Source organism: Centropristis striata, chromosome 10 (genome assembly GCF_030273125.1).
Source record: "Centropristis striata isolate RG_2023a ecotype Rhode Island chromosome 10, C.striata_1.0, whole genome shotgun sequence".
NCBI lineage: Eukaryota > Metazoa > Chordata > Actinopteri > Perciformes > Serranidae > Centropristis > Centropristis striata.
Window position 1 is genome coordinate 5916143 of NC_081526.1, and position 11984 is coordinate 5928126.

The window sequence follows — 11984 nt, forward strand, 5'->3', positions numbered from 1 at the left end:
TCACTTTAACTCATTAAATCCCTAAGCGACACATACTCAACACCCTGGTGTGGTGGTCATGTGACTGTGACAAGAAGTGACTTCTCTAAAATGTGGCTGTGACTGGAAACAGAAATGTGAAAAAATAGCTAATTTCACAAAGCCTATTTTTTGTTACGAGGCTAAGCTAAAACCCATTTAACAACTCTAATCCGTTGATAGGGTGTCCTGTATTGCATTTAACTTGTTCTGACCAGATTTCCTGAACAAATAAAGTCACAATTTTTATAAATGTTGTGGAGATGCAAATAAGAAATTTTAAAAGAAGATTTAAAATAAGAAATATCATAATGAATGAATGAATAAACATAAATACCATAAACGCCCAATGTAACGTTTATGTCACATCACAGATTTAAAAAAAACATCATAAATGTGTTCTATTTGTTCCACTTTTTCCACAGATTGCCCCGAAATTAAAAAAAAAAACATATTTTTTTCTTCTTCTCTGTAGTGCTCGTTATAATCTTTGTCGTGTGAATTGCTTAGTGCTGGAGATATTAATAGATAGATGTCTGCTTTCTCTTCAATATAATGGAACTGTGTGGCTTTTTGTGCTTTAAAGCACCAAGAAATCCATTTTGAAAAACTCAACAACGATTTCTCCTTTTCAAAAGCAACAGACCTTGTTGTGACTAGTTATATAAAGGAACTATTTTCATTCTCCACCAGCCAACCATATCACCGTGCAGAAGGAAGAGGTCAATACTGCTAGTCATGAAAAGCATCTTTTTTATGAGCAGAAACATGATTTTTTTCTGCAGAGTGATACGACTGGTGGGTTTAGTTTGGTAGAAAGTCAATAGAACATGCTTACATCAAGGTGTGTTGGATTATTTTGAGTAATTGGGTCATGATTTCTGCAAAGAGAGATTGCTGTTTAGCCTTTCAATTGCTTCTTTTTTTTAACAAGGTGCTTTAAACACTACAATCTCAGTGTCTTCTATTTACATTATATTAAGTAGAATCTAATCTCCAACATTTGGCAACACACACCAAAACAATTTTGATTGATAAATAGGACCGGCACTGCAAATTATTTGTTTCTTACCAAGATAAAAGATTTCTTAAATTATGATTGTTATATCTAGAAATAAGCATGTTGAACGCTTAAAATAAGAAATTAACTCTTAAAACAAGATTAAAATGACCAAAAAAAGACACAAAATGACCAAAAAAGACACAAGATGACCCAAAAAATACACAAAATGGCTAAATAAAAACACGAAATGACCAAAAAAAGACATTAAATTACCAAAAAAGACACAAAATGACCAAAAAAGACACAAAATGACTAAATAAAAACACAAAATGACCAAAAAAAGACACAAAATTACCAAAAAAAGACACAAAATGACTAAATAAAAACCCAAAATGACCAAGACACACCTTTCTTTGCAGTGAGGTGCAAGAGGAAAATTTCTATTTTTGGGTGGACTGTCCCTTTAAACATTTCAAATCAAAGCTCAAACGTTCTGTAGAGAATTGAGCGAACCGTGTAAATAATGAGTTTATCAAAAAAGGATTTTCCTGCTGACTTTTGGAACGTCATCTTACAGTGTTCAAACACACAGAAGCACACGGGGAAGTGATTCCCACATCATTGCCTCCCCACTGTTCGGATCAATTATGCATGAGTCTTGTTTATCATACATTTAAAGAGAAAATTAATGACAAATGATTCGCCTCCCCTGCAATCCCTCGAAAATTGGATTAAATCAGCAAGCTACATCCATATTCATGTGAGTGAGAATCAACTTCCGCACACACACTGACATAAAGCTACACACGTATGCAGTTACAAACGCAGCTATCCCTTATTCCCTTTACTGCTGACGGTGTTAAGTAAACAAAAAAGGATCCTAATGGCTCACTCCACCACGGTATATCTCATTACTGCAGAAGCTAATTTCTCTGAACCTCGAGCTGGCCGTGAACACATACTGTAAGAATATAATGAGCAAAAAAGGCGACGCTGTTAAAATAATACATTTCATCACTTATGTGCAATTTGTCAGAAAGTGCTCTCATGCAAAAACGATATTACAAGGACATTATATGAATATGATCATAATAAAAGTTTCAGGATGACTTCCTATTTACTCCATGTGCTTATTAATGTATTTATATTCTGTCAGGGGTCTCAAACTCAAATTACCTGGGGGCGGCTGGAGGCAGTATCAAAATGACCAAAAAAAGACAAAAAATTACAAAAAAAAGATACAAAATGACCAAAAAAAGACACAAAATGACCAAAAAGACACAAAATTACAAAGGAAGGACATAAAATGACTGAAAAAAACACTAAATTACTTTAAAAAGACACAAAATGACCAAAAATACACAGAATTACCAAAAAAAGACACAAAATTATTTTAAAACGACACAAAATGACCAAAAAAGACACAAAATGACGGGGAAAAAACTAAATTACTTAAAAAAAGAAACAAAATGATCAAAAAAAGACACCGAATTACCAAGAAAGACACAATATTATTTTTTTTTTTTAATAATTATTAAAAAAAGACACAAAATTATTAAAAAAAGACACAAAATTACCAAAAAACCCCCCACAAAATTACCAAAGAAAGTAATTAAAGGGACCTTCCACACACAACACAGTAAAGTGCCATTCATATAAAACTCACATTAAACTTTCATATCAAGGTGGGGGCCACAAAATATCACCACAAGGGCCACAATTGGCCCGCGGGCCGCGAGTTTGAGACCCCTGCTTTACATTTACTAATCCTAGCAGTTGTGTGCAACTTGACACTGTTTTGCATAAATGTGCTCACCTCATGAATCCAACTTATGATGACAATGAAGAGGAAGAAGAAGACACTGCTACTGGTGATGATGGATGATGATGATGATGATGATGATGGTGATGGTGATGATCGTATTGGAGGTGGTGCAGATACAGAAAATGGAGATGAAGACAAAAAGCTCAATATGGTGAATACAGCTGCAGCAACTACAGTCTTATTCCCAAGGTCAGAATTAAATAGCAGATGCAAATGAATGCCATCATATAAAATCAATATCTAATGAAAGCCTTGAAAGCTGCTATAATACAGAAATGTTGTTATATGTTTTAACCTTTTACCATGCATTCAACTCTATTCTGCTCCATATTCAATATTATTCTCTGTGTAATTACAGGAGACTCAGAAGAAGCCTTCCCTCTGGAGGAGAAATATCTCTCATACAGTATTAACATGATTTGCATGTACATGTGATCTGTAAAAAGTGCTAAAACTGCATAAAAAAGATAGAAAACTAAATAAGTGCACTAAATAATTAAGAGAACGAGCAGCCACATCCTGTCAGAAGTCTTCCTTTGCTGTTGCTCACTTATAGTAAAGCACAGTTTCATTGTTAAAGCTATATATAATTAATCAAAGCCTTATTCAAATACATGTAGCACGTCACTTTCTGTAACATAAATCCACAGAATCAAGCGTATTAAAGAGATAATGGCACGTGGGTTAAATCATCTTTAATGAATAGGCTATATTAACACATAGAGTGTGCACACATTTTATTAACCTGCTGGCTCATTTTAATTAATCTCTCCATATGAATTATTAAATAGTGGGCGACTCCTAATGAGAGCGAGGGCATGATTTAACCCAGCCACTGGTATGATATGCAGCGCATGCAACCGACTTAATAAATATAAAGGCATGCTGTGCTCACTTAAACTCTATATTCAGTGTAACAGGGTAAATGATGCCTTCAAACTCTGTTTTTAACCTTTCTGTGGCCCTGCACAGGCTTTGTAATTTTTATAATTACAGCAACAAAAAGCCTAAACGTCAGGATTCTAAGATATTCTATTTATTCAGTCTGCTTTGCATTGCCGTCTAAAATTAGAAAAACCACAGGGAATCAGATTTTCCCTGTTCAGGGAGCAATGAGTCAGAGAGTCATGGAGGTAAAAAGGATCAGATTTGAGTCAATGCTAGTAGTGGAAAAAATTGCCTTATGGGGGTTTATTTCCTCAAATTACCTGGGGGCCGCTGGAGGCAGTGTCAAAATGACCAAAAAAGGACACAAAATTATTTAAAAAAAGACACAAAATGACAGAAAAATAAATAAATTACTAAGAAAAAGACACAAAATTACCAAAAAAGACACAAAATTACAAAGAAAGGACACAAAATGACAGGAAAAAAAACTAAATTACTAAAAAAAGACACAAAATGACCAAAAAAAAGACAAAATGACCAAAAAAGACACAAAATGACCAAAAAAAGACACAAAATGACCAAAAAAAGACACAAAATGACCAAAAAAGACACAAAATGACCAAAAAAAGGACACATAATAAATATAAAGGCATGCTGTGCTCACTTAAACTCTATATTCAGTGTAACAGGGTAAATGATGCCTTCAAACTCTGTTTTTAACCTTCCTGTGGCCCTGCACAGGCTTTGTAATTTTTATAATTACAGCAACAAAAAGCCTAAACGTCAGGATTCTAAGATATTCTATTTATTCAGTCTGCTTTGCATTGCTGTCTAAAATTAGAAAAACCACAGGGAATCAGATTTTCCCTGTTCAGGGAGCAATGAGTCAGAGAGTCATGGAGGTAAAAAGGATCAGATTTGAGTCAATGCTAGTAGTGGAAAAAATTGCCTTCTGGGGGTTTATTTCCACTAGGGACACCCATACTGAACATGTTTTCACTCAAAAAACAAAAAGGCACTCTGGGTGAAAACAACTCACTAATGGTTTTCACATTTCATAGCTCGCTGAAGGATTAAACAATCCAGATGGTGAATACAATGTAAATATGAGGAAACTCTGAGAGTCAAAGTGAGGAACAATGGCGTGTAAAGTCTTGGTTACAGCATTAAAAATACTCTAATTATCTATAGCTCTCTACAAATAAATACATCACCCAATAAAAACCTGACGTCTCATAGCATAAAATATATAAAAAAATAACAACACTGACTGTGTTTTTTTATGAAAACACCACTCATACCTGAATCAATACCCAGCTGCAGTTTAAGATTTAATTATTGACCACAAGATTGCATCTCTTCATCTTAAAAGGGAATCATCTATTCTTCTGCAAGGCAAAAACGCAGCTAAATCCCCATCATACATAAATGCAACATAGATGTGTGCATCACATTTCCAATTATTATCCATTCTACCCTTTTGGCCTATAGCCCCCAAATGCAAAGTAAATTACTGTACAGTAGGTGCATGATACCGCAGTGATATTATCAGAATACCCAGAGCAACCTGGCAGTAATTTCACTGCTATTGTTCTTGCTCACAGGGTGCAGCGTGGTGTTGAAGCACAATACAGCCATTTTAAAATGTGCATTGTTTCACTGTGGATTGCATGTGTGCAAAAGGTATCCAAGGCATGCATCTATCAGTATATTCATTAGTTGTCAAGATATAGATATCTCGACAGGATAAAAAATGTGGAAAGCAACAGCACATGCAGTCATATTACCATAAAGTTCTGGAGCATTCAGCGATTTACTTAGATATCGAAGCTATATATTATATGTAGAAGGTATATCATTTTACCCAGCACTCCAAGGCGATAGTTGAGGGTTATGACAATGACGTTGCCGTAGCTGGCCAGCACGCTGCCATCCATCATGTTGCCAGTTCCTTCTGTGTACGAGCCCCCGTGGACGTAGACCATCACCGGACGCTGACCCCCCTCCTCATGGATGTCTGGTGAGAGAGACAAGAGATGAGATTAGATAGATAGATAGATAGATAGATAGATAGATAGATAGATAGATAGATAGATAGATAGATAGATAGATAGATAGATAGATAGATAGATAGATCTGTCACTTTGTGTCTTTTTTAAGTAATTTAGTTTTTTTCTGTCATTTTGTGTCTTTTTTTTAGTAATTGTGTGTTTTTTTTCTGTCATTTTATGTCTTTTTTAAGTAATTTAGGTTTTTTCTGTCATTTTTACGTTAGCCCTCTGGAGTCCATGAAACAAGATCAATTATCTAACACTTCTAAATCTAAAGTTTTTTTATCTTGGTAAGAAACAAATTATTGTCAGTGCACTCTGCTCGGGCCAGTTCATCACTGCTAGCAGCTTTAATTTATCTTGTTTTAAGAGTTAATTTCTTATTTTAAGTGTTCAACATGCTTATTTATTTCTAGAAAGAAGAAATCTTGTCAAGTGAAATTATCTGTCCATGCAGCAAGACCATTTCCCTCAGATTTAGTGTTTTTATCTTTTTTTTAGACACACCTTTTTTGCTGTATGGTTTTCGTTCTAACTTTTTGTATTATTAAAAGGCCAGAAGACCTGATGGTCCTCCAGGTTCATATGATAAAAGTATATCAGATAAATAGGCTGGACTAAGACAAATAAGAGATTTAAAAAACAGTAAAATGATCTTAAAATCGACAAGACATGATATTAGTTCTTTGTAAGAACCAAATAATTTGCAGTGTAGATAGATAGATAGATAGATAGATAGATAGATAGATAGATAGATAGATAGATAGATAGATAGATAGATAGATAGATAGATAGATAGATAGATAGATAGATAAAGTGACATCACTGAAGCACCTGATGCCAGTGTTCTACATAATCACTTTTTGAGTGTAAGCGCAGATCCACCCACCTTCCTTCTGCCTTAGTTCTGTCTGTTGTTGTTTGACCATATCGACTGTATGTGTGTGTGTGTGTGTGTGTGTGTGTGTGTGTGTGTGTGTGTGTGTGTGTGTGTGTCCGTGCATCTAACCGAATGTCCACCTGTCCATTCGTATGCATCTCAGCCTTTAAATGGCTTCATACATACAGAAGCAGGAACAGACTGTGGCTCCTTTGCCCCTTTGTGCTTCATATCTCCCTACCTTCATTTCTCGGGGGGGGATATAAATTGAGGCTGTGGGAGTGTTTTAGCTTGCCATCGTGTGCGTGTGTGTGTGCAGGGTCACATGCATGTGTATGAACCAATATGTATGCATGAGTGAGTCTGTGTCCTTCCCACTTTCCTCCACAAGTAAAGGCGTAAACCCCTTGGCGGCTGACGCAGGTGTCTGCATATTAAGTGTCGGTTCAACCAGAGGCGTGCATAAGGGGGGTGGTGGGGACTGGTTGGAGGTCCGCTTTTTAAAAAAACACTTATTTATTTATTTGTTTATTTATTTATCAAGGATTTATCTGTGTCCTGACAAGGCTCTTTAGATGTGTTAATCATCAGTCACAGCTTAAATACCCTTAAAATCACCTTGCTGTCACCTCCAGGTCAGACAGTGCCACTTTTTTTGCCACTTTGTTTTGACAAGTGAATGACTGTAACCGTGGTAACGCCATAACAAACCGGCAGATTTAAAAGGCACATTTTCTTTGGAAAAAAATCACTAAAATTACACCATTATTACGGGCAGAAACAGTAAAAAATTATCCAATTTTCAATTACACAGATCCTTGAGCAAATTGTGTCTTCCTTCAGGCAAAGTAACCAAATTCAGGGTTAAAATTGTGATATTTCACCAAAATTGCATGTCTCATTTAACATTTCGCCATAAAAAAGTAGTTTGCACTAACCCAATTCTGTAAAAAAAACATTAAATTCCAAGCACAGCTGGCTGACAGATGGCAAACATTCACTGAATCTATGACCGAACTGCAGGCTGTTTACACAGAGCCGAGAGGAGGGGACAAGAAGGGTTGTAAGTAGAAGTTGTAAAAATGTAATTAGCCCAATATTTATAGAACGTGAAGCTCTCTTTTTTTCTGTACTGGTACCACTTGTGGAAATTTGAAAAAATCTTGTATATATAGATTAATTTTGAGTTCTGCCTGCCTTGAGGGAGAAGCCATGATTGTGCTGTTTCATAGAGGCACAGGGCTCACAGATTGCAGTGAAAACTGAGGCCACAGTGAGTAAAATGTGACAGAAACAAAAGAAAAAACAGCCTGGAACTGCTTGGAGTTCAGAGAAGTAAACATGTCACCCTAATTCTAACCCTGCATGCATATTTATTCATGAGTCTTTGAATCCCTTTGGGTTCACTCACCATCCTCAGTGGGCACGTAGATAGATAGATAGATAGATAGATAGATAGATAGATAGATAGATAGATAGATAGATAGATAGATAGACTGCAAAAAAGGTTTGTCTAAAAACAAGATAAAAACACTAAATCTGAGGGAAATGATCTTGTTGCATGGACAGATAATTTCCCTTGACAAGATTTCTTGAAATAAGATTGTTGAATCTAGAAATAAGCATGTTGAACACTTTAAAAAATGAACTAATGAACTATTAAAACAAGATACATTATCGAACACTTCTAAATCTAAGTTTTTTTTATCTTGGTAAGAAATCTTGTATATATAGATTCATTTTGAGTTCATCATGAGTCTTTGTATCCCTTTTTTATTTTGCTCGGGCCAGTTCATCGCTGCTAGCAGCTTTAGTTTATCTTGTTTTAAGAGTTAATTTCTTATTTTAAGTGTTCAAGATGCATAATTCCTAGATTTAACTAACTTAATTCAAGAAATCTTGTCAAGTGAAATTATCTGTCCATGCAGCAAGATCATTTCCGTCAGATTTCGTGTTTTTATCTTGTTTTTAGACACACCTTTTTTGCAGTGTATCTATCTATCTACAGAGAGAAAACGATGCCTCACCGTGGCTTTTTGTTCTAACTTTTGGTTTTATTAAAAGGCCAGAAGACCTGAGGGTCCTCCAGGTTCATATGATAAAAGTAAATCAGATAAATAGGCTGGACTAAGACGAATAAGAGATTTGAAAACCAGTAAAATAATCTTAAAATCGATGTGTGTTAACTCTTGAGTTTAGTAAGAAATCTTGTATATATAGATTCATTTTGAGTTCATCATGTGTCTTTGTATCCCTTTGGGTTCACTCACCATCCTCAGTGGGCACGTAGATATTGAGGTAGATAGATAGATAGATAGATAGATAGATAGATAGATAGATGGATAGATAGATAGATAGATAGATAGATAGATAGATAGATAGATAGATAGATAGATAGATAGATAGATAGATAGATAGATAGATGTCACTCACCATCCTCGGTGGGCACGTAGATATTGAGGTAGAGACAATCCTCGCTCTGGTGAGTGAGGTACGTTGCCGCTATATCCAGGTTAGCCGTGAGCCAGGAGGGCATCATATCCCCCAGCATGCTCCTCTCATCCAGCGACTGCGGGCACACGGGAGCAAACTGCGTCACATTTCGTATTCCTGGCCAGGGCAGGGGAGGCTCGGGGGGCTGGAAGCGCCGGTCCCCCGTCGGCGGCCTGGCGTACGGTACTCCCAGGTACTGGATGACGGGCCCCAGCAGGTCTGAGGGCAGCGGGGTCAGGATGCCCCGGATGCGTCCCTGCGCCGTGGAGATCACAGGCACAGTCTGCTGCGCCGACGAGGAGGCCGGATAGAGGGACAGGGAGAGGCAGAAGGAGAGGAGGAGGGATAGAAACCCAAACGGGGTGGAGGAGGAGGAGGAGGAGGACGGGACGGGGGAGCAGGGGGAGGGAGTTCTTCTGGTCCTTACAGTGGACATGATGGTGTGTTTAGGGGTAGCTGGGAGATCTGGGACGGGAGAAGAGGAGGAGGAGGAGGAGAGGCCTTGAGGAGCGCGAGGGTTACGGCTGTGTTGACCCTTCAGTTGCATCCAACACTCACACACACAGCTGCTGCTCAGCTTGGCCCATAGCAAACACACAACAAACAGTTCTGACTCTTGCAAACAACCTTTTCCTTCTGTGTGTGTGTGTGTGTGTGTGTGTGTGTGTGTGTGTGAGTCAGTGATTCTGTGCCTCTAAGTGTGTGGTGACTCAGTCAGCGAGTCCCTTGAATACGTGTGTGTGTGTGTATGTGTGGAAGTGTTTAAGCCAGTGTGTACGTCCTGGACTGGCGATTTGAGCATGTGTGCGTGTAAGTGTGCATGTGTGTGTGTGTGTGTGTGTGTGTGTGTGTGTGTGTGTGTGTGTGAGTCTCTCGTTATGTAAACAGTAGCATCACTGTTCCTCTGTCACTCTCTCCTTCCGGTCACCCCCATAACAAGCCCAAACTGCCTCCTGGAAAAGAGACGGAGAGGCGGAGAAATGGAAAGAGAAGGAGAAAAGGATTTAATTAGTCTTCATTAGAATAATCACAGTGTCAAATAGATAAAATGTCACACACACACACACACACACACAGTGAAGTTACACATCAGAAAAATAGGCTGTGCTACCTCGCTGCTGTTCACGTTAAAAATAGATACGCGAGCGATAGATAGGGCAAACGAGATGTTGTCCGCTCAGCTTAACTCGGTGTCAGACTGTCAGGGCTGCTGTGTCACACAGGAATGGCATATGTGTGTGTGTGTGTGTGTGTGTGTGTGTGTGTATCCGGTATGAGCCGCAGACATATGTCACATCCTCACTACACAATGTTTCACAGATCACAGGACCCGGTTGAGTGGGGGGCTGGAGGAGGAGGAGGGGGATGGAGAGTCACGTCACACGCTTAATTAAACCCTGAATACACCATGGGGCTCCTGACCTGCATGTAGCATAAGGTAGGAAGTCTGTGACACACACACACACACACACACACACACACACACACACAGACTTTGTTCTCTATCTTTCTGCCACAGATGCATGCACACACCCCTTCTTTATGCCTCTCAATAACACACACACACATTTTTTTTCTACTCCAAAGATGTGCACATACACTTTCTTGATCTCTTCATCCACACACACACTCTCTATAACACACAGACACACACAGCTGCTCCCCAGCCGACACTGCTATCTCTCTTTGAGGGCCTTAGGGCAGAATATTAACACATACACACGTGCACGCGCGCGCGCACAGAGAGAGCAACATCAATTTCCGTGTAATCACACACACAAAAGCACACACACACGCGCACGCACTAAGCAGCAAAGATATTAGAGTGTCAAAATGATCAGTACTATCGCTCCTCCCATGTTAGATTGTATTGGTGTTGGCTGTCCAAGGTGCTAGTTAACATTCCAGTGGTGATCACACACACGCTGATGAATAACGCTCCATTTATCAAGGCAAACCCGCCTGCCACCCTCCCCTTGTATGTTTTTACACAGGAAAGAACAGATAAAAAGCTGCGCTGCAGTTTAGGAAAAAAAAATCTAATTATCATTAAGGAGGAGGGAGAAGAAGAAAAGAAATAAGAGCAAGTGTGGAGGAAAAACCGCTTGCTTGTTAGAGAGGTAGAATATCCTGACTAAATCTCTATCGCCACTGAAGCTGACTACGGCAAAACACACACACTCACACTCACACACACACACACACACACACACACACTCCAAATGCAAAAGCCTCAACCTGCATCCTCGCTGCAGTGCAAAAAAAAAAAAAAATCAAATGACAAAATGTAGGATGTAACGTACCCAGGCAGGGTGAGAGGTGTGAAATCCCACGGAGCATGTTCCCGTTCCCGTCCACCGCAATATTCGCCTCGTGTTTTCGCTGCTGCAGCTTATCCGACGTGCCCGGGATGGGATATTGGGAGATATTCCTCTGCTGCTGCTGCTACTGCTGCTGGTGGTGGTGGTGGTGGCGATGGCACGTCTCCTGGGTGGGAATAACCCAAAAAAAGAAACAAGAAAAAAGAAAACCTCTCGGCTGGAGTCCGGGAAAAGGTTTAAATGAGGGGAAAAAATTCGGTTTTGTATGAAGCAGAAATTTAAGTGTTTCTCCAAGGATTGCCAGGCCCAGGACGTTCAAATGATCAATCTCTCCCTCTCTTCCTTTCTTTCTCCTCCCTCCCCCACCTCTCTCTCTCTCTCTCTCTCTCTCTCTCTCTCTCTCTCTCTCTCTCTCTCTCCTTGTGTCTCTTTCTCTCCCTAGATGCGATTGGACAGTGTGGCAGGCAGCAGCTACTGATCCAATGATACGCACCTAGCTCCGTGA

General features: G+C 39.0%; 1 protein-coding gene across 1 annotated transcript in view; it reads right to left on the minus strand.

Annotated features, from left to right (window-relative positions):
* The window catches only part of LOC131979032 (neuroligin-4, X-linked-like), a 36325-nt gene extending 26159 nt beyond the window's left edge, over window positions 1-10166 (minus strand). Inside the window, exons 1-2 of the mRNA XM_059342917.1 lie at window positions 9099-10166; window positions 5599-5751 (exon numbers count right to left, since the gene is read on the minus strand). Coding sequence (XP_059198900.1) covers window positions 5599-5751; window positions 9099-9705 — 760 coding nt within the window. The 5' untranslated portion in view covers window positions 9706-10166. The remainder of the gene's footprint in view (window positions 1-5598; window positions 5752-9098) is intronic.
* Window positions 10167-11984: the final 1818 nt, after the last annotated feature.